We start from the raw sequence: 22,395 nt of genomic DNA, 5'->3' as shown, positions 1-22,395 counted from the left end.
GTATTTTACAAAATATTACCCAGTTTTGGAGAAAAGTAGCTTTTCCCTTTGACAGCCCTGCCTGCTACCTGAGTGGTAACAGTGTGTAACAGCAACAGTGTGTAATCCAGGAATGAAAGGCTGTTCCAGCCTTTAGTTCTGCTTTATGTGCAAGGGTCATTGTTGTGATCAGATACTTCTGTGTGTTGATAAAATAGATGAGATGATACTGGAGGACTCCGGCAACTTTAGGGATAGATAAACACGGTTCAGACAGACACGTTTTTGCTGCTTTGCCACCTTATGCTTTTACAGTGTTGAAAAAAGAATATACATATGTTGAAGGACTGATTTTTCTACTGTAGTAAAAAATCGTACTTATTTTATAGCATGCAGTTTGCTGCTTTTACCACTGTTTGCCTCTCCAGAGAATTAGTTCTGTGAGTGTATCACAATGCTCAGTGCAAATTCCCCACAATGAATGCACAGCGATCAAGCAAACGTTCACAGCAGTTCTGGTTTGCTGCCTGAGACTGTCATGTAGTCAGTCCCTGCTGGCTTGTATGTACTAAATGTATTAACCCCAAATGGTTAGTCTTTTAAATAATTAATGCTTGAGATATATTTGTAATAATTTTGGTGTTATCATAGAGAAGGGAAGCATTTGGATTAATAACTTCACTGTTATACTCGCTTGGAAAAAAATGCCTTGTGCTGCAGTCTAATTTATGATTCCAATAAAGTATTATTCACCTGCACATATGCCAGAGGAACACTGACTTTTTGCCTTGCTCTGAGTTTCTTCTTGATATCACAAAGCACAAATTTAAATATCTTTTTATGGGCTGGAGACAGATTTATGGGAAGACAGATGAGTTACTTTTTTTCAGGCTAAGTAGAGATACTGTGGAGCTTGCAAGAAGGTTCTCTGTGACCTGTTACAGTATCCAGTGCCCAATGCTAACTTCTAGTATCTTCTGTCCCTTCAATCTACTCAGCTTTTTTCTTCATGAGAAAACACAATTTGAGAGTACCCTGCTGTCATAAAAGGTGGTTTTTCCTCTTTCCTGTGGAAGATAAAATCTCAAGAAACTTAGAATTATTTTACTTGTGTGACTCCAACTGGAAACAGTGTTTCAGATGTTGGATGAATTTGAGGCCTTGGCCTAGAAAGGAATGTTTTATGGTATGTGCTAAGGTCTAAAGGTGCACCAATAAGGTAAATCAAAAACTTCTATCAAATTGTAGGCAATCGAGTGAATATGTGCCTTCAGTAGTGAACGAAAAAAGTTGCCATCTCTTTGTAAATGACATATTCAGCCTTGAAGCAAAATGACGCAGGGCTTAAGAGAACTTTAAGCAGATTTAAAAATGACCTAGGTTTAAAAAACATGCACGCTCCCACAGCCCATTACCTTCTACGTGGTTACTGTATCCAGCCTTGACTACTTCAAATGCTGATGTAAAAAAAAATTGCTTTTAGTAAATTTCTGCTTCAGGATGAACAGTGATTTCAACTGTGTAATTCCAAAAAATGCTTTGCAGAGTAAGTTAAAAGCAATGGCTTCCAAAGAATCAGCAAGTGTAATCACAGAAGACATGATAAAAGACCAAGACTCTGTGACAACAGACACGGGACAACCTGAAGAAATGCCCAGTGCAGCCGGAGTGGAGCACATGGAGGGGGAAGATGAGCTCCCACAACAGGCGGATGATCTCTCCTTCAGTCTGGATGAACTAAATGTCACATCATCACCCGAGTCCTCCACTGTTTGTCCAAATCAAGACTATAATTTAGTGAATTCTCTACTAAACCTCACTAAAAGTCCTGTGAGTTGTTTTTTGGTTTGGGGTTTTTTTTCTGTTTAATGTAATAAAATGAAATAGTTGGATGCTGTGTGAAATGGAGAGAGAGAGTGAATATACACAAATATACACACTGTATTTTAGCTACAAAAGCTAAAATGAGGGTTGTTTTGCAGGCAGCTTTTGTAAATTGACAATTTTTTTTGTCAATTCAGATTAAAAATATTATTTTAGAAAATTAATACTAGATTTGCTGGTAATGGAAGTGAGGTGTTTAAAGAAATATATATAGGATGCTGTATGTTTCACAGACAAGCTACATAGGATAATCAGAAGGTTAAATATATCACAAGAGAATATTTTTAAACCTGCTTTTAATTGTTCTGACTTAACCAAACACATTCTCTTTGTGAGGGCACTGGGCTATCTCTAGAAGTTTGTGTTCTGTAGAAAAACCTGCTGTATGTCTTACCCAGCTCCATCCTCAAATGCAGACCCTTTCAGAAAATGTAGAGGGTTGGATAAGCCTGTAATTGGTACAGCAGTGTCGGGAGCAGAAAACTGACTCTACCACTGCACTTCGTCATTGTTACACGATTAGTTTACAGGATATAATATCTTGATCTCAGGGTGACCTACAGCACTAGTTCTGTCAGCCTGAAGGTTGCAGTTGCATTCTTAGTATTTGACAGAGAATCAGGTGAGATTCTTTACATCCTAATTCCTTAATGACTGAAAAGTCAACAAAAATAAATGCATTCACTCACTGTGGGAAAATGGAGAGGTTTTATTTGGGAGATGTTTGCTTCTTGATTTCAAGTGAGCTTCATTCACCCTCTGATTAATTCTTCCATGCCCTTCTGCCAGGACGGCCGGATAGCAGTGAAGGCCTGTGAAGGCCTCATGCTTTTGGTGAGTTTGCCAGAACCAGCAGCTGCCAAGTGCCTGACCCAAAGCACTTGTTTATGTGAATTGTTGACAGACAGGCTGGCCACCCTCTACAAAGCCCTGCCTCAGTCACTGGATCCCTTAGACATTGAAACAGTGGAGGCAATTAACTGGGGGTAAGAATTTTATTTTTGTATTTAATACCCAAAGTGACTTTACATCCCTCCCTGAAACTAATTTTATAGGTAGATAAGGTATATAAAATATCCACCCCCCCCATGCTAAAGCCTCAAGGGCAGAGCTGACCCACAGCTGCAGCAGAGTAGTACACTTTGGGTGTCCAGTGTACACCTGATTTCTGACATGGGGCCAGGTTTGCCTGCCGATCCTCTGCAGACATTCCTCAGGGGGCAAATTTTTCCACTGAGTTATGTTAGCAGTTTGTAGTGGTGTCACTGGAGTATCAGGTATGGATTATGTTCTCGTGCAGATGTCCAGGATTTAGGAAACACAAACTTTTCACTGTACACAGCAGGCACTGTCAGCTGCTGTGGGGGGCAGGAAGAGTGCATTTGATAATAGCCTGCTGTTGCAAAATTTTTGCAGCGAAAAAGAAGAAGGAAAGAGATATTGCATGATTCATAAGCATGAAGCAGAAGATACATGCCTGTCATCCTAAATGCTTGCATGTTAGATTCCCAAAACATTTCTCTTCCCCGTTCACCTTACTATGAATTACTCATGACCTGTTAGTACTGAGACAAATAGTAGGTATTTGCAAAATGTCTACCAAAATTTATGGTGGTTGGAGTTTGAAATTAGAAGGGGAAAACCCACAACTTTGAATTGTGGGATAAATAACTCTTGGAGTGCTTTACCAAAGAAAATGGTGTATATGTTATTCTTAGAGCCCTTAAATTGAAATAACATGCTTTTTTGTGAAAGATACAATCTGGTTTCAGGTATACACTGCGTGGTTTTGCTGGACTTGAGGTTACTTACTGAGGTTGCTTACTGACTAGAGAAGAACAATTGCCTTCATTTTATGGTTCTGTGACTACAGGAGTAATTGATTCAGTTTCTGTGGTCTGTGTTTCCTGGGAGACCAGACTTGGTGATCAGTTTTCCCTTCTGACTGCAGAAATACTTAACCAGAGTTCTTCTGCTGTACATACTGTGCATCCTTCAGGATGTCTCTGAACACCTGTGTAATGATGGCACTGCCAGATTAGTATAGATTGGCAGAAAAGCCTTTTTAATGTTCCCTTCGCTACAAGTAGGTCATTGATTATTCTGTTAGGTTCAATAAGAATGAAGTCCAAGATTCTTCACTTACTTGTAGACTAAATAAATATTTTTCTCTGTGTTCTCTAGTTTGGATTCCTATAGCCACAAAGAAGATGCATCTGCTTTTCCAGGGAAAAGAGCGTTGATTTCATTTCTTTCTTGGTTTGACTACTGTGATCAGCTCATCAAAGAAGCACAAAAGGTTTGAACTATGTTCAAATGATACAAATATATTCAGCAAATAAGTAGTTCCAGTTGTTTCTTAGCTTTTGAGTTTGAGACACACCATTTTGTACTTCTGTTTCAGATGACTGCTGTTGCTATGGCAAAAGCTGTGCGGGAACGATTTTTCATTGATGTTATGGAACCTCAGCTGATGCAAACGTGAGTAGCATCCTACGAGACACAGAACAGAATCTGAATCAAGCTGATTTTTTTCAGCTGAAATCCATTACGTGTCTGATGTGAAATGCTTTGTTCAGTTCAGAGATCGGAATCCTCACATCAACTGCACTGTTGCACCGCATTGTTCGTCAGGTCACTTCAGATGTCCTGCTGCAGGAACTTGTGTATTTTATACTTGGAGAACACAGAGACCCGGAAACCTTGGCAGACATCAACAGGCATCCATTGAGACACAGGTTAATCGAGCACTGTGATCATATTTCTGACGAGGTGAGAAGTGACACACAGTAATGTCTGCTGGCCAGTCCTGGCTTGTGGAGAGTCTGTAAAGACACCATTGTGAGGACTTTTCATATTGGTGTCAACTAACTTTTTTTGCCAAGAAAAAGAGTTCTGACTGCCAGCCTCACAAATTCCCTTTAGAAAATGAAAGTCAAGCTGTTTTCTCCACCTAGCATATTGTAACCTTTACTAAAGATTCTTTTCTAAATTTGCTTGCCCACTATACATATCTAGTTAGATTTGCTCACCTGTAAGACAGGGCAAGCTCACCATCTGTAATTGCATTTTAATTTGTGCTTTGTTAAATGTTGTGTCACTGTTATTTTCCATGGTGTGTCAATTCTGTGTTGTTATCATATAAGATATAGATTTGGGTTTTAGATGAAGTGTGATCAGAGAATATACACAATACCAATTAAATGATATAATAACTTCAAACTCTTTACATGCTATAAACATTGTTAAAATAATTTACTTCAGTAAAATCCCTCCTCAGAAGCTGCTTGTTTCATTTTCTCCATGAAACAACCTCCACTCTGTTTTTTCAAATAAAAACCAAGCTTGCCTGAAATACAGACCGATGCCTTCCCATATCAATTTTTCAGTATGCCTACCTGCTCACCCTGTCAGAATGAGTTATCTGTATAAATTAGTTGATCTTGGCAAAGCTAAGCACTCTAAAGCTGTCTTTTAAAATTATCTCTGTATTGCTTAAAGTCAGTCTCCTTTTAAAAGCCTACATCTCCATGTAAAAATCATAGCCTATAGTTCTAGTCACAATATCCCAGTATTACTTTGTTTTATTCTGGGTATTTGTTACTAACTTTAAGTCCTGTTCTGTGTCTCATTTGCACAATGATAACCATCTTCGAGCATGGATTTGATTGTAATATGGAAAGCTAAATTGTGAGTTCTCTGTATGTTCTTTGCATTATGTATATGTTATTTTGACAGATTTCAGAACAGTTTTTGTTTTACAGAAAAAAAATACATTCCCATATTGATTTTCAGATGTGTGTGAACTCTTCATCCATGTTTATACCACATTCAGCGTCACAATTGCCTAATTTTTCGTATGATTTTTGCTTCCTTCTGTAATGTCAATAAGTAATTGCAATGTTCTAGGATGTACAAACCAGATATAAGACCAAAACCATAGGGCAACAGTGCATCAGTTTATCCAAGTCAACTTTTTATGTTGCAGATCAGCATAATGACTTTACGAATGTTTGAGCACCTATTGCAAAAACCCAATGAGCACATTCTTTATAATTTGGTTCTGAGAAATTTGGAAGAAAGAAACTATATGGAATACAAGCCCCTCTGTCAAGAAGATAAAGATGTGGTAGAGAATGGACAGATTGCTGGAGCAGTGTAAGTTTCATTGTTAAGGGAAGTTTTCACAACAGCTAAGTTGGATCCTTATTTTTAGAACAAAACGGGGTTTTTTTCAGTAATTGAAAGAAAAGTGAGCCTGGATAGCACTTGAGTGCTCTTGTGTATTAATCCATATCTGTAAAGTGATGCAGAAATTATTACATCAGCAACTTATGTAAATTCTTAGAACAGGAATAGAAAAACTAAAATTGCCACAAGCCTTTGTGCAGAGCAATAGGCACTCAAAGGTCTTTGTGTATCAATTTATTTATGCATCTACCCAGGTTAAGTCTATGCATATTTGTATTGTAATCAGTGAGATTATTCTTGAAGTCAGCCACTTAGGTGCTTTGTTTATATTTATGTTCTTGAATCATTTCTTGATGGAACAACTTTTCTAGGACCCTACATAAAATCCTTTTAAATATCCTGTGTAACTCTTCTAACTAATTTTTTTACCAGTGGAAAGGTAAGGACTTGCCACACCAGCTATTTTAGTCATCTAAAATAATTGAAATATTTCCTGAGTATAACTCTCTCTCATGTGAAAACTGTGGCTACAGAGTTTAATGCAGTGATTTTGTATGAGTCAAAAATGTCTCCTCTGTTGTTCAGAATGTTGGGTATTATACAGGCTGGTGTTTCTGTGTATTAACTAGGTAATAAGAGGGATATGGTAGTGTTCTGGAAAACATCCTAGTTGTTCAGAGAAGAAAAACACAGAGCATGCCTTGTGACACTGAGATATCCCTGCCTTCCATAATGTTCTGTCAGTGATTATGTTTTTGTCTGATATAATCTCACAGAGACCTGGAGGAAGATCCATTATTTACTGATCTGTCTCCAGATAACACATTGTCAGCACAGGAGTGGCTCAGTGCTTCTCCACCTGTCAGTCCAGAACATCCAAAAAATGATGGGAAGACTGAAGTTCATAAAATTGTAAATAGGTAAGTTGAAACAAACACTTAAAGAAATGTCTGAATGTGTGGGTGTCTGCACACACTGTGCAAATTAAATGTACTCTGTAATGGATGTTATTCTGTGCCAGCTGGGAAAATGACTCTGCAGAAGGAAATTATGTGGCATTTTATCAGAAAACTACTTCTGAAAGATTAGAGCTTGCATAAGTAAAAATAATTCAGCATAAATGAGAAAAATCGAAGAACTTTGCAGCTAATAGTCTAGTTGAATAGCTGAAATTCACTGTGAAAGCCTCGTTGATTATCAAACTTGCTTTTCGCAGAAATAATTGCTGTTCCAGGACTTCACCGTCCTGGACAAGCATGGGGAGTCTTGCCATAAACGTTTTAGGGAAAAAACCCAAAACTCAAAACTTCCTAAAGTTCCTTAAACACATACATAAAAGTAAATAATTGCCATGCTGGAGATAACCTTCTGTTCCCTGAAAATTAGGGGGCACCTCTGTCACCTGTAACACACCTCAGTGCCTGTCAGTCGTACTGCAAATTGGATATCACAAGGAGGGCAAGCTCTGCTCTAAGCAACTTAGGGATGGTAATTCTCTTAGGAATTAATATTAGGACAAAGGCTGTTTGCCCTGTTAATACATGGTAGCAAGGCAGCACTGGTGTATCAGAGCTGACCTATCTGCTTACCCAGAAATAATCAGAGGTGTTGGCCAAAGGAAACAAACAGCCTGGGGACAGTCAGGACACAAAGACATTGTCACTTCTTGCCCTCTTTCCTCCAGTATTGCTATATATAGTTTATGGTGGACATGGTTTGGAGCAAAGACACAAGGAATATTCTCCTAAATTCATCTCGTGTAATCTCCATCAGTGAATACAATTTTTTTCAGGATTTGCAGTGTTTTGCAAATTTATATTTTTTTGGATAAGATGTCCCTGTGAAAAGTCAGCTGCTACATATTTCTGCATAAAAATCTTCCAGGAGCATCCAGGAGTTCTTGGGGTGTGGAGAAAGCTGAAATTTGGAATCAGGGTCCAAAGACTGAGGGGTTTTTTGTTTTCCAGAAATTTCAGTGGTTCTAATTTTTATTCTTTTTTTCAAGACAGTTACTAATATGATTCAAAATTTAATTATGCATTTTAGGTCAGATATTGGTGAAGTAATAAGGACATACGGTATTTACACTACATATCTGGTAAAGGCAATTCAGTTATATTTGTAACTGGGGCATTTATATGCAAATACTCCTGTATGTCTTAGATGTTAATTTTTTACCACAGGAAACTATGGTAAATAAAGCTACCTATGAAGTAGGTTTAGAAAAATTTTACCTGTAATTCTTGTTCTCTTTTGGCTTGTTTATTCCCAAGTATATTTTTTTTACTTCTAGTAAGATGAAGTCTGGCCTTTAGCAAATACTTGACTGGTTATGAATATTCCTTTTCATCTCCATTCTATCTGCTGATTCTGAGAAAATGCTTCCACTGAGGATTTTACCTCCAGTGTTAGATACAAAAGTTCTGAAGTATATATCTTGTTATTACAAACAGTAGTTGGAATAGACATGCTTAAATAGATTTTGTAGTCTCTGTTCCTAACATAGAGTTGTGGTAGAGTCTGTGGATTAATTGGCCAGACAATTCAGCATTGTGTACACTGGTACAGATGATGAAAAAGTATTGATCAATGCTCTGTGGAATATAGATACTCATTAATGTACTTTTTTTCTCTTTAGTTTTCTCTGTCTTGTACCTGATGAAGCAAAGTCATCATACCATGTGGAGGGTACAGGTTATGATACTTACCTCAGAGATGCCCACAGACAAGTAAGTCAGTGAAGTCTTCCTTGGTCCTTGAAATTTGAAATGCTTATGAGAATATACAAATGGTTCTCTAAATAGTCCTAATAAATGCATCTTTTGGTAATGAAAGATGGGAAAATTCAGTTTTCATTTTCTAATGAAAACTTACCTTTGGAGATCTTTTGATGATGAATTCACCTTGTATAGCTCTAGGGGGAATAAGGGATGACATTAAATGCATTAATATTCATATAACAAATACAGTGAGAGAAAATCTGAACCTTGGATAGATTCTTAATTTGCTTTTGCATTTATCTGCATTCTCTTGGAGAATTGCCTGCCAAGCTGTTTGAAAGAACTAAAGAGAAATTAAAATGCTGCATAGGAGTTATGCAATCTGGGACTTTGAAAATAAAAGCTCATCACGGGAAATGCGCAGCCTAAGGCATTCAGGTTGGAAGTTGGGAGGTTGGGGAGCTAGGGAAAGCTTTATGATATACTGCTTTGAAATAAATGCAAGTTTTGTTTTTACAAATATAATATAAAGTTTCCTTGGTCAGAGGACAATGCCTGTTTGCAGCTTTCATATTGAAGTTCTGTGAATCTTCTAAAGTAGAAAAATTTATGCAAAGGAGCACAGTAATTGAGAGCTATATTTGATAGGTAATTCAAAGATTCCATAACCTTGGAATTGTGTTATCAGCAGTTTAAGATGGGAAGCTTGGATTTCTCTATTTATTATATTGCTTTATCTCCTGAAGTAGTCTCTCCTGAAAAGAAAGGGAATCGAAAATAGAGAATAAGGAAACAAGGGTTGATGTAAAATTCCCCTATCTTCTATTCTTGGATGCCAGAAATCACTTATCATCTTTGTCTTTCTTTCATGCCTTGGGAAAAAGAGTATTCTGGGAGTTATTAGAGAGCAGAATTGGTTTCTGTCACTTCCTGACAATGATATGGCTACTGTTAAAATATTTCCCCCCTAAGAATAGCCCTACCTATTGCTGTTATTACATCCAAATAGCTGTTCTGCTTCCTGGAAGGAAGGTAGGTAGGTAAGCTACATGCAGTGCAGAATTTCTGTTTTCTCTCTCTTTTGCTTCTGTTTATTCCTGTGTTCCTTATTTTTTCTGTGATAAATTGTGCTCCTTTCAAGGTATAATTCCTTGAAAGTGAGACATCAGGCAGCCCAGAGCAAATGAGGGACAGAGGTTGAGAAAGACTGTTAGGAGTGATAGGAAACAAAAAGAGGCAAGAGGAAACCCTGGAATTCTTTTCAATTGTGTGAAAATAGATATATATATATATATTTGCATATACACAAGCCTTTCCTGTCTTGGGAATTAAAGAGCAACACAGTTTGAATAGCAAGACAAGCTACACATCCTATAGTGGAAATGTGGTATTGTATTGACAGGAAGAATGTGTAAGAATGCAATTCCTGCTTTAGAAGAACCCTGATCAGGATGTGTATTGTTGGCTTTGCTTTGTGCTTTGGCCCCAGCTGCTTTTTGGGAGCTCTGTTCTCCACTGGTTGTTTCTCAAGCCACCCTAGTAGCAGGAATGTCAAGAAGAAAATGAGGTGCCTGCTGATAGTGTTTACTTTACAAGGACTGTTCTTTTTGAGCTTAGAGTTTTCATTTAGCTACAGATTATAATTTTAAGGTGTATGTACTATTGAAAAGAAATTAAATTGTTTCCATGGAGATTTAAGTCTGTTTTCCTAACTACTTTTTTCTAGTTCCGGGATTATTGTGTCATTTGCTTACGGTGGGAGTGGCCTGGATCTCCCAGATCTTTGGAAAAGTGCAATTTAGAAGCGTCATTTTTTGAAGGACACTTCTTGAAAGTCCTGTTTGAAAGAATGGGAAGGATTCTTGATCAGGTAAGAAAAAACAGGTTAGGAATTCCATTTCTGATACTTTCATCACTGCTAAAGGGCTGATAAGGTCCTGTGGATTCCCATCAGTCAGTTTTCTATTATAGTTTCGTATTACTGTGTAATGTCCCATGTCCTTGGTGCAGGTCCCTGTAGATTGCAGGATGTTGCAGTGATCAGTATTATCAGTTTAACAAAAGTAAGAACAAAAACTCTCCTATCTTTGTTAGCCACCTTTTTGTGTACCGAATGTTTTATTGACCAGAAATATAATTTAAATTGAGTAAGGAAAGTATATCTTAAGATAAAAGATGAAGATAAGATAGTATCTTAAGAATTCCTAAGATATATGTCAGTCTTTCAGTCTTAGCATTTTTCTGTTCTGTGTTCATTTTACAGTGATTGTTGTAAAACGGTTCTGTTTTCATTTTACAGCATTTACACTTAAAAAGCATGTACATATTCCAGTAAATAAAATATGGTACATCATCCTTCTGCCACATTTCGGTGAACTTCAATCTGAAATCTTGTTCAGGAAGCAGTTTATGTCACTGTGTAAGGTGAAAAGAACTTACTGCATCACTGTTAATACTTTCCCCATTTTTTCAGTTTTTAAAAAACTTTCCAGTGAAAGTTTCTATACGGCATTCTTTTCTACCTGTAATGTGAAGTACATATTTTCCTGTTTGATTATCTTCAAATAATAAAAATATATCTGCTAAAGGCAAACAAATGACATAAAACCTGACAGGCTCCTTGTTCTGAAAAGGTGGTGTGACATGTCAGATCCAGATTAGTACAAAAGAATTAAAAGAAAGTGACTTTTTCTGATGCCCGTTTGTTTCTGTGTTCAGCCAGTTCGCAGAACCTCGACTTTCTGGAGAGAAAGTGAGGGGTCAGGGAGGTGAGAAGGAGTTTCCCTTTGTGGAAACTTAGTGTTTCTTTGCCTTCTCTAAACTCTGGGCTTATGTTCCTCAAGTCAATATTACTGCTTTAGATCAAGAAGATAATTTTTCTTTCCAGTGAAAAGGAGCCCTGAAAATCTTGATTACCTTCCCTGTAATACCAGCTGGAGTGGCTACAAATGTGGTTGTACCAGTTTCAGAAGCTTGTACAATTCTTTCCTGTTTTGCATATGGAGCTGTCTACAGAATAAACAATTAGCTGTGGTAGTGCCAGATTTCCTGGTCATAAGCAGACGAGAGCCATTTGAACCTATAAATGCACAGGGAACATGTCAGGAAGCCAGTAGCAGCTTTTAGGTCAGCTCTGTGAGTATTCAGGGGAACACTCTGATGTGATACGATACCAGAAAACTTTGCAGAGGTGACGGGTACCACTAACATAGTTTCTGGCAGAAGATAGCTGAGGCACAAGTTAAGTAAATTCTTTGAAGTACCTCATCTACTAGACACTACCTTCTTCCTCCTGATAATACTGTAAATTTCTATGGAACTGACTGTTTGCTAAGAATTTTTTTTAACCTTCCTGAACTTCAAATTTTGCTGCATTGTATCTTTTCAGTTACAGGGAATGTTTTTAGGATGTTATCTGAAATGGGGCCGTCTTAGTTAGTCTGCTGACATATGGACAGAAATAAAAGCTCTGTGTGAAGAAGCAGCTTTCCTTAATGTTCTCAATTAGTTCAAATCACAACAGCAATCTGTCTGAACAATGCAGCACGTGTTACTACTTTGTTTCCTTCTCTTCTTGTGAACATCAGATAAATGCTCATTGCTTCAAAGCTTCCTAATAAATTGGCTGATTCAGACAGCTCTAAAGACCTTCTACAGATCAGCTAGATAGGCGGTGAATGGATTTATGGAAGGAATTTGTGTCCCTCTCTGCAGAGTAGCTCTGCCATAATAACTCAAAGTGTAGTGATCTCTTCTACCTATAACATCTCTGGTCCAGGGTCTTAAAGCTTCATTTGTTAGGAGTTTGGGATGAATTTATTGCTGGAGTATCACGTACCAAAATAACTGTCACTGACCAAAAGAAATATGTGCTTTCACTTCAGAAGATCTGTAAGGGAACTTTGCTATGCAACAGTGTGTGGTAACAAATTCAAGAATAAGGTACCTAAATATTAGTTAGGTATCCATGTCTAGTCAGTGGAAATTTTGTGAAAACAGCTCTGGTAGTCTCTGGAGCTCTTATGCTGAAAAGCAGGTAGGTCTCTTTTAGTGCAAAGTGGATCACCATCTCAGCTTCTGCAACTGTATGGACTGAAAGCTGCTCTCAGGTGCCTGAACTGAGGTATCTGTTGCCCAAGATATTCCTACAAGCTTGTGGTTACAACAGAGATCTTGCAGGATTCACCATCTGTGGAACCATCAAGAGACCAGCAGATACTCTGGAGCATCTAAGATGGCAGGAGATGTTTGTGTGTTGTCAAGTGTATCAAGTGTCAGATCTCTGCTGAGTAGGCTAATGCAAGCTTAGACATGTAGACATAGCTAATGTCTTAATAGCTAACTGTCTTAGTCTGAGGGTGAATTCTTCCAAATCTGATAGAGGCAAGAGTCTGTTCTCTGATTGTTCAGTGGGATGTTAACTTGAGAGCATAGAGATGATAATTGGAGGTCATTAAATCATCCTATTCTAGATGTGATTATGCCATTGAGGATGTTACTACCAATATGCAGATATAGAGATGGAATGAGGGCCCTGTAATCCACTTAAATCGACAAGGTTGATTGACAGAGGTGTGTGTACCAAAGGAATGTTTGTCCATCTCTTGTCAATGTAGTCTGTTCTACCATTGAATAGATAGAAGGAAACTCCATTAGTTTGCAAATTTGGGGCTGAATTAAAGTGTCAGCTTGTTTTCACTGTGATGAGAAAATCAAAGATGGGGAAAAAAGTATTTGGAACATTTAGAAACTGTGGTGAAAATACTTGCTTTTATGGAAATGAGTTTCTTACTAGGATGGTAAAATCCTTTATACTAGGCCCTAATTTTTTCCTAGAAAATTAGGTACTATTTTTTTCCTTATGACTTATGAGCATCTTCCAGCATCTGACAGTGTTGCATCTCCCATTTGGCTGATTTGCAGAAAGGAGGTAGAGAAGCAGCTCAGAATTTCATGCTGCTTTCCCAGCCCAGGACTGTCTCATCTCCCATAGCGTGCTGCCACAAGATGACCAGGCCTTCTACAATGCTTCTTACCTAGAAAAAGTGAAGTAGAAGAGAAATAACATATTAGCCCTAAACATGGATTTGTCTCTGCCAATTTCCTTAGCTCATATGCTTCACAGTTTCCCATCAGAAGCAAGCAGATGTTTAATCTAAGCTGATTCCATGCTATTTGTTTAGCTGAAGAAATGTTTTGTGGGAAGAGGACTTACCCTGCAATAAACAAGTGTGCAAAAGCTTCAAGTGGTTCTAGCAGTTATACAGATAATAATATCTAATACTCATGTGTCATATTCACATCACTGCTATTGTGAAAAGCAGAGATTGGGCCCATCTTCTAATCTAACTTTTTATCTTTCTTTATTCATAACCCTGTATATAAGGTTCTGGTAGTTAAATAAACACAAGCTGGATGGAGAGAAGCCAGCATGAAAATAACTGAGCACTGTGTTTTCCGTTTTTTGCAGCCCTATGATGTAAATTTACAAGTTACGTCAGTGTTGTCCAAACTGTCCCTGTTTCCCCATCCTCATATACATGAATACCTTTTGGATCCCTATGTAAACCTTGCCTCTGGCTGCAAGTCTCTCTTCTCTGTGATTGTCAGGGTGAGTAAACACACAGGTAATACATATGGCTATACAGCAGAAATATATTTAATAACTTTGTAGTTAGTGGTAGTAGTTGCTGGGTAGTTGAAGTTGGCAAATGGTTTCTCTCTGAAAGCAGATACTTACAGTCTTGATTTGAGTCAAGATTTTGGATTTTCTACCAAAAATACTGAAAATTTATTTCACGTCTTCAGAATTTTTTGTTGTTTAGTTTCATTGTGTAGATGCAAGATATCCCCTCTGGCAATGCTGGTGCTTTAAACTGGACTAGGTCACATTGCTGTCACTTGCAGGCAAAGTCAGGTAGTGCCATGGGAACAGGCCAGGTTCGCACCTGGATGGGAAAGAGATGGTTTTGATACACACACAAGAACACTCCTTAATGCCCAGTGCCTGGCTGAGTGTCTCTGCTCAGGCTCCTTTTTTTTTCTGATTAAGGCTGTTCTTGATGATATAGTCCTGGATTTATCTAAAGTCCCCTTCTCCTCCTCTCTGATTCCATCTCTTCCTGCCAGACCTGCATCCTAGAAGTGCTGGCTGGGTGCCTGTCACACTGCAATCTTCCTAGTCAGAATCCCTCGCTTACCCCACGCACCAGCTGTTATTAAGCTGGTCAGCAGCTTGTTAATTCTGCCTGCCCAGTACTGACAGAGGGCTTGGCTCCCTTCTTCCCAGCAGCCCTCCCCGTTCCAAAATACAAATCTTCACTCTCTCCCCTTGTGCTTTCTCTAAACCCATAAATTTACTGGTCAATTGCCTGCGTCAACATTTACTTAGACAAATTAATCATCTACATAATTAAAACAAGTAATGCTATTTGTGACAACGGCAAGTAAGACATTTGTATCTCTTTACTTCCTGCTCCTCTTTTGGGGCAGAGCAGCTACTCCACATGTTGTTCTGTGACCCTGTGAGGAGGCTGAAGTGGGTCTGTGTCCTGGGCACTGCAGCTGTCATTAACCTTGCTGCCAGGCGCTCTGCACAGGTGGTAACTTTGTGTGTCCGTGGCATTGGGCTTTACAGGTCGTCGGGGACCTCATGGTAAGAATCCAACGCATCCCAGATTTCACTCCCAAACTTCTGCTGGTCAGAAAACGCCTACTGGGCTTGGAGCCCGAAGGGCCCATGTGAGTAAATAACGCTGCACGTTGTCCAAGACCCATGGCTGGTTTTGTGTGTGCCAGTCCTGACTCCCTGCAATTTTCTCTCTGTCCCAGCATTGACCACATGACGTTACTAGAGGGCGTGATTGTGCTGGAAGAGTTCTGCAAAGAGCTGGCAGCGATCGCCTTTGTGAAGTACCACACCTCGGCCACGCCGTGAGCAGCCCTGGGGGGTCAGGCTGGGAAGCCACCGGGCTCCCTTCAGCCACAAGTCCATTGACAACACCCAAAGAGAAGAGGTGGTGCCTCCTGGAAAAATGTAAGGGGACGTTTGGCAGAACTGGAAAACAGCTTCCTTTCACCAGATGTTCAGATTGCGAGAGAGGAGGATTCAAGTGGACCTCGAATATGAGCGAAGGCATTTTGGGAGAAACCAATACATAGCATTTCTAGCCACTGTGTGAAGAGCTGCAAAAGCTGCATGAAGAACCACAGACATCAGACCTTGGTTATTCTAATGACAGTGTTTAGAGAGTTTGATCTTATGTTCTGGGGCTCACATGTACTTTGTGACCATATTAGTTTTAAAAAGCAAATTAATTTTATAACAATTTTATGTCTTAATTCTTCTTCTTTCTGTTGGAGATATGAAAGGAAATCATAGTTGCAATGTATGTTATTAAAAACGATGAGGTTCAAAAAATCCACCAATCCGTATACAGTAGGATATGTTAATGAGGGGTCATGTTTGTTTTGGTGGATCTTAAAGACAACTCTGAGCTTGATTCCTCAATGGATTACTTCAAGAGATATATCAGTATAAAATCAATACTGATGAAATTAATCCTGACTCGGCATCACATCCATAACAAATATATCTGAAGTGTACATGTTTGTAGCATGCTTGTCTCTGTCATTCCAAGCTATTGATCTCAGGTCATCTGCATAACTAGATTTGCTTTAGGTTTTTTCATGAGAATTGCAGATGTTTGACCCATGTCACCTTTACAGAGAGGTTAATTCTAGGTCATGAGTAGTTGTTGCTGAAACAGTATTTTTAATTTCTTTTAAATTGGTATATAACCTGAATTGCTTTAAGAATCTTCTGTGCCTTGAAAATTGGCAGCATTCTGTTATTTTTTGAGATGTTTCTGTTGCTTACCTAGCCATCACAGTGATGCCAACTCAGTTAAACACTGATAACTTATACAGGACCAAAATTTGCACCTGCTTTTCATAATGCTGGGATGCAGGAATGCCTTTCAGTGAATCCTTTTCAGTATGAATGCCATCAGCCAGGGCAGGTGTTGGCACTGCAAGTGGAGGCCACGTCAGTGTGCTTTGCTTCTGTTGGTGGCAGCCTGCACTTGGCAGAGTTCTTACTGAACGCTGGCAGGTGTGGGGGGCTGTGCTTGAACCTTCCAGTCACACTGGATGTCTGGGGTGAGAGACCTATCCTGACCTCACACACGTGTGCAGGACCCCTCCTATGAACGTACAATGTAGAGCTTCACTCCTTCTGTTTACATTGTGTTTCTTCATTTGTCTTTCCTTCTGCCCTGTTTGCACAGTTAAAGCCCATTTCAGATCTCACTGCTCACATGCAGTGATGGAGTAATTTACCCAGTCACTAGTTTTTTTCTGGATTTACACGACCGTAGCAGAGAATCAGATTTTGCTCTGAATCCATGCCTTTGAGGTCTTGTTTTTTAATATTTATGGAGCCTGGATGTTGAGAGGCCTTTTAAGTCAGCAGGTTAATTAGAGCAGTGTCACAGTTAATGGGCTAAATTTATTGTTGTCAGCAGTGAAGAGGGTCCTGCTGTAAAAGCTTCCAGTACAGGTTCAGCTGGAGAAAGTAGCTGTGGAACTGGGGAAACATTTTGGCAGGTAAAACCTGTATGCAATGGATTCCTGTACTGGGACACTTTTAAAAAGTATGGCATTTCTCTGGCAAACAAAAGCGTGTTTTACTTCCTCATCTGTTTGCGTGAGGATTCTTTTTCCTATGAATTTAACCCCAAATTGTTTTCATGTCCAAGTAGCACAGCAGGATATGGTTAATAAAATGACACTTTTTTCATTTTTGTTCTTTAGAAACATACCTTGAAAACAGCAAATCATTTTTAGTGATCTGTATTGCAGTTGATCTGATTAGAAGCTTCATTGATACCTGACACATGATTTAGAACACATTGATGTCTTTGCAGAGAGATGTTTAATACATATATTTGTTATAAATAAAGTCCCAATTCAGCAAAACAGTTAAACATAAGCTTAATTTCAAGAATTTTGTCCTTAAATTGCAATTTTTTACATAAACAAAGTTAAGCTATTGAGCACAAATAGTGATGCTTTACTGAATTTGGGTCTTTTTTGATTTTGCTTGAGCTTAATTACTTTTTCCTCAAATTTTCTATTTTCATTATTTTTTTTTTAAGTGTATGCTCCAGAGTACTTCTGATGTCCCAGTTTCAGTGGAAACTGGAAGCAGTAATGCTACTATAAATGAAAATGAGAGACATGTTAAAATTTCCAAGAACATTCCAAGTAATGTAAGAATTTATAAAGCCATTCAAGAGATGCCTGATCTCAATTGAAAGCATTAACATCAACCTCTTTTGTTGTCATTGCTGTTTTCACTGATACCTGAGCTCATTACACTGTAATGCCTCTGTGGCATTTTAATGCAAAACAGTTTGCCAAGCTGCAAACACAGTTCCTTAAGCTTGTCCATGAGAAAAATAAGTAGATATAACTATAATCAGTCTGAAATTCAGGCTATAATTGTACAGTCTCCAGTGACATTGGTGATGTTCTTGTAAATCAAATGTTATTTAGTTGATAAATTTATAAGACATGGATCCATCCTGATAGAAGTGAAGCAATCCTTAAAGTTGCTTTAGCCTAAACTGTTCTTGTGAGTGCTGCCTCCAAACCCTTAATTACCATACCTGATGACAATGACCTTTATTTTTGTAAAAGTGATTTAATCTTCCATAAGAGACGGAACTCGTTTAATTATTTTTGTGGTGATATTTTTCATGCACTTTTTTTTTTTAAAAAAAAAGATTAGAAGTTAGTTGAGGTCCATGTTTTCACCTTTTCAATCTATGCATGTCATTGAGGTGCCCATTTTGTTTGTGTGTGTGTGTCTGTATGTGGTTATTTATTACCCAGAGAGGGCCACCTGAGAAAATATAAGGCCTGAAGAGTTCATGGCATATGCAGATCCTTCAGATGTCAGTGGGAAATGTGAGTGCTTACCCCTTAGAAAATAGGGCCACCAGTATTAGATTGGAATACTTGAGAGGTAATACTAGAATAATTTTTTATTTCAAAAGGCAGACCCCACCCACATTTTAATCCTGATGCACACGTGTGTAAATAGAAGCATTTTTTACATTTTTTTTCATTTATAGTATGTATTTGATTTAGAGTCTGATTTAGAAAATTTTGTAATAAGCCATGTGCTAGCTCTGGTAGAACAAGTTTGTCCTTAGTTTCTCATATGACTGTAATATTCCTGGTATTCAGATCCTGTCTGTGTAATGTTCTTACTATATATTATCTGTGCAATATAAAAGCTGTGACTTGATACACAGCTTGAGTCTGGCTGTATATCACCTATGTATATATATATATATATATATACATATATATATAAAAGGACCAGAATCCCGAGCTTGCTTACACTATGATTAGTGTAAAGATTGCCACACTTGATTTTACAGGGCACAAGTAATCATGGAATGGCTTTGTAATGCATGGTAATTTCTACCATAACCTGCTGTGTAATCTCACAGATGACATTCTCTTAGTGCTCTTTGTCTTGCTAAAAGAAATACTAACCCAAAGTGCTTGGTAAAATCGAAGGGTCCTGTAGTAGACCTGGGGCTACATGGAAAATCCATACCTGATATTGCATATCATACAGGGTTTTCAAAACATGTCCTTCATGCTTACTGTGCCCTGTAAAATAATGTAACTATATAAAATATATACTCCTTGTTTTGCCTCCTGCCTTGTTTACATTAAACAGAGGATATTCAGTAAAAATTTTCTATTAAACTTTGTGTAGGTCACTTACTAACAGTGTTGCCAAGGTTTCACAGGTGTGGGATTTCCAGTGAGGAATTGTTGAAACAGCCACATTACCAGACATACAATATTAAGTTTTATGAAGGAGGTTGTGGTAAATTCAACTTTTTGTGCTAAAAAATGCATGGAGGATTAAAAGGGATATTCTCAAAATAAATTAATTTCAACGAAGCGACTGCTTCTGTTATTACAGAACCCATAATACTTCTTGTCTGGATGACCTTGTGACAGAAAATGTTTTAGGATTTTACATCATGCCTTTGATCCTGAAGTCCTCATTTATTTTGAGTCTGTCACTGCAATGTCTTCTGGGATAAACCTGTACTATCCTGTGCAGGGCTTGGAGTGAATCAGCATGCTCTTGCCAATGAAAATTGGAAGCTGAGGGAAATGGCCAGGTTGGAGCCACCCTGAGCACAGATTAACATCTGCTCTTTCCTGAGAGCCCTGATATCTTTCCAGAAAGGCAGCAGCAGGTCAAGACCTTGTTTTTCTATTGCATTTGAGCGCAGAGTGCGTCAGTTACAACATTAGTTTATTGAATTGGGGACAAATGTCTGTCATATATATGAATAAGCATAATTTCTTCCTTTGGGGCCTTCAAGGAAAGCTTTTATACATAGGGGGTTATATATGTTTTTATATATTTTTAAATTGCATTTATTGGGGGGGTTTTTTTCAGTTTTGGTGTCCTTCAAGTTTTCATCAGCCTTTGAAAAATCTTGTCTCTCTGTAGGATCCCCTCTGAGGGCTACACTCGGATGTTAAGCTGTTTCTCCTCAGTATTTAACAGCTGCAAGTGCTCTTGCATCCTTACAAGAACAGTGCTACAGCAAGATGATGCACTTGACAGCTTTTTTTATAGCTCTCTGCATCTTTCCTCCATCCTCTTGGGTCTTGGAGATTGTCATCTACCCCAGATTGTTTATTTGCAGTGCCTGCATGAGGCATTTAGAGATTTAGAAACACTTTGCTTTCCCAATCAATGAGGAAGTTGTAATAGATTTGAACATTTGGCATCTTCTTTTATTTTTCTCTCACTTTGATATCCTTGAAATAACTGAGTCATTGAAGCATGATAAGCTTATGGCACTTGCATTCTGATAGAAGATTTTGGGGCTCTACATCCTGTTGGAGAAAAAAATGAAAAACAAACCTAAGAGAGTGTTATTAGTGTGTGGTCTCTACTTCATATTCATTAACTTATTTTACAAATTCTCAGCTGAAGTTCTCAATATAGATACAAATAGAACAGGATCTACTGACTTTGTTAACCTTTAAATATTAACAGAACTGATGCTGTGAAAGCCTCAAGGATTTTGCTAGTTTGGTATGTGATCCAATTGGATTAAAGTGGATTAATGCTCAGTGAAGTGAATCTGTCACAACTTGTATGAGCCTTTTCAGCCTCAACCCATGTGTTCCTGGTGCATCCTTTATCAGCCAGGGTTCCCTTTGAACAGTGAGAAAAAGAACTGAGGAGCAATTTAGGAATCAAGTGAAGCATATGGTGGATTAAAGTTTTCAGGTGTCATAAGCTTCTTGAGAATGCAAAAAAAAAAGAATGTGAAACACTACATTTTACACATTAGGGCTGGTTGCTGACACTGCCTTTTGGAGTCACATCTGTGAGGATAAAAAGATGCATCTTGGAATGTGGTACCTCACTGGGCCACTTAAATTGCCCTTGCTAGGATGTTATATATATTCTGAACTATGTTTCATTAAACTGGTGGTGTAGAATAAATGCTGCTGGTGGTATAGAATCTGCTAGAACAGTGCTGTGGAATGATAACTTTGTAAGTATTTTGTAACTTTGACAAAGCAGATGCATCTTGCTGGCTTTGCCTCTCTCTCCACGGCATCATGTAAAACATGGTGGTAAAAAACATATTACATAATGAAAAATAAGGAAATGTGAAAGGAAGAACCCCATTTCTCTAGTAGGAACATATTCTCCTAATCACCTTAATTTTCAAAAAGGTGAAACTCATATTCTAAAGTGAACAATTTTCTGAAATAACTTCTGAAACAAGGGTGGGTGTCCACAGGGAGCCCTAGATGGTGAGTGTAAACCTGCTTTAGTAATTTGCACTGAGGTTGGCAGAAACGAGACATTGGTGTTACATATTTCAAGGTGTATAGTATCCTGTTTCCAGTCTTGAGAGATGAAGCAGACAAGAACATAAGTGTTTGTGCTGAGTAATACATATAACAAGAGACAGGAAGTTCTGCAGAAAACAGCAAAAGATATTTAACTGATTTTAGAGAGGAACGCAACAGAGGTAACTAAATTTAGCATAGTTAAATTATGGCTTAGGGTTAGAGGAACATTACTTCCAAATAAAAAGATCTGGAAGACTTAAGCACCAAGACTGAAAGAATTATGAAGCCTTAATTTATTGGAATGCAATTAAGAATGAAGTAATGTCACCGAGGAAAACTGATACTCATTATCAGTGAGAACTCCCCAACTGTGAATGCTGCTGAACCAGAAGAGGAAGGAGCCTGTACCCTTATGCTTTTAAAACCAGACTGGACAAAACATTGGATGTTTCCAGAGGGAACCAGCCTGTGTCATTGAGAAAATGAAGTAAATACACATTTACATCCTCAGACTCCCAGCTAATGAATGGTTCCAGAATGACTTGGATTTGTTCTGCTGGGAAGAAGGGAGATGGACTGATCCACTTCTCCTGTGGAGCATCTCCTGTAAATGAAGGAAGTTGCTGCAATCTGAGAAAAGCAATTTTCAGCTTTCTAAAATGCAACTCCCTTACATAACAACCTCTCAGCAGAAGCA

At 38.3% G+C, this 22,395-nt stretch overlaps 1 protein-coding gene across 2 annotated transcripts in view; it reads left to right on the top strand.

Annotated features, from left to right (window-relative positions):
• FAM160B1 (family with sequence similarity 160 member B1) overlaps nt 1–19,763 on the top strand; it is a 33,780-nt gene extending 14,017 nt beyond the window's left edge. For both annotated transcript variants that reach the window (XM_032694706.1, XM_032694705.1), the window contains 12 exons: nt 1,525–1,809; nt 2,653–2,849; nt 4,048–4,162; nt 4,268–4,344; nt 4,443–4,635; nt 5,852–6,021; nt 6,831–6,974; nt 8,693–8,783; nt 10,501–10,644; nt 14,245–14,385; nt 15,412–15,515; nt 15,606–19,763. In XM_032694706.1, the coding sequence (XP_032550597.1) occupies nt 1,525–1,809; nt 2,653–2,849; nt 4,048–4,162; nt 4,268–4,344; nt 4,443–4,635; nt 5,852–6,021; nt 6,831–6,974; nt 8,693–8,783; nt 10,501–10,644; nt 14,245–14,385; nt 15,412–15,515; nt 15,606–15,711 (1,767 nt within the window). In that variant the 3' untranslated portion in view covers nt 15,712–19,763. The remainder of the gene's footprint in view (nt 1–1,524; nt 1,810–2,652; nt 2,850–4,047; nt 4,163–4,267; nt 4,345–4,442; nt 4,636–5,851; nt 6,022–6,830; nt 6,975–8,692; nt 8,784–10,500; nt 10,645–14,244; nt 14,386–15,411; nt 15,516–15,605) is intronic.
• Nucleotides 19,764–22,395: the final 2,632 nt, after the last annotated feature.

Source organism: Chiroxiphia lanceolata, chromosome 8 (assembly GCF_009829145.1).
Source record: "Chiroxiphia lanceolata isolate bChiLan1 chromosome 8, bChiLan1.pri, whole genome shotgun sequence".
Lineage (NCBI taxonomy): Eukaryota > Metazoa > Chordata > Aves > Passeriformes > Pipridae > Chiroxiphia > Chiroxiphia lanceolata.
Note: the sequence above shows the minus strand (reverse complement) of the source record. Positions and strands in the feature narration are given on the sequence as shown.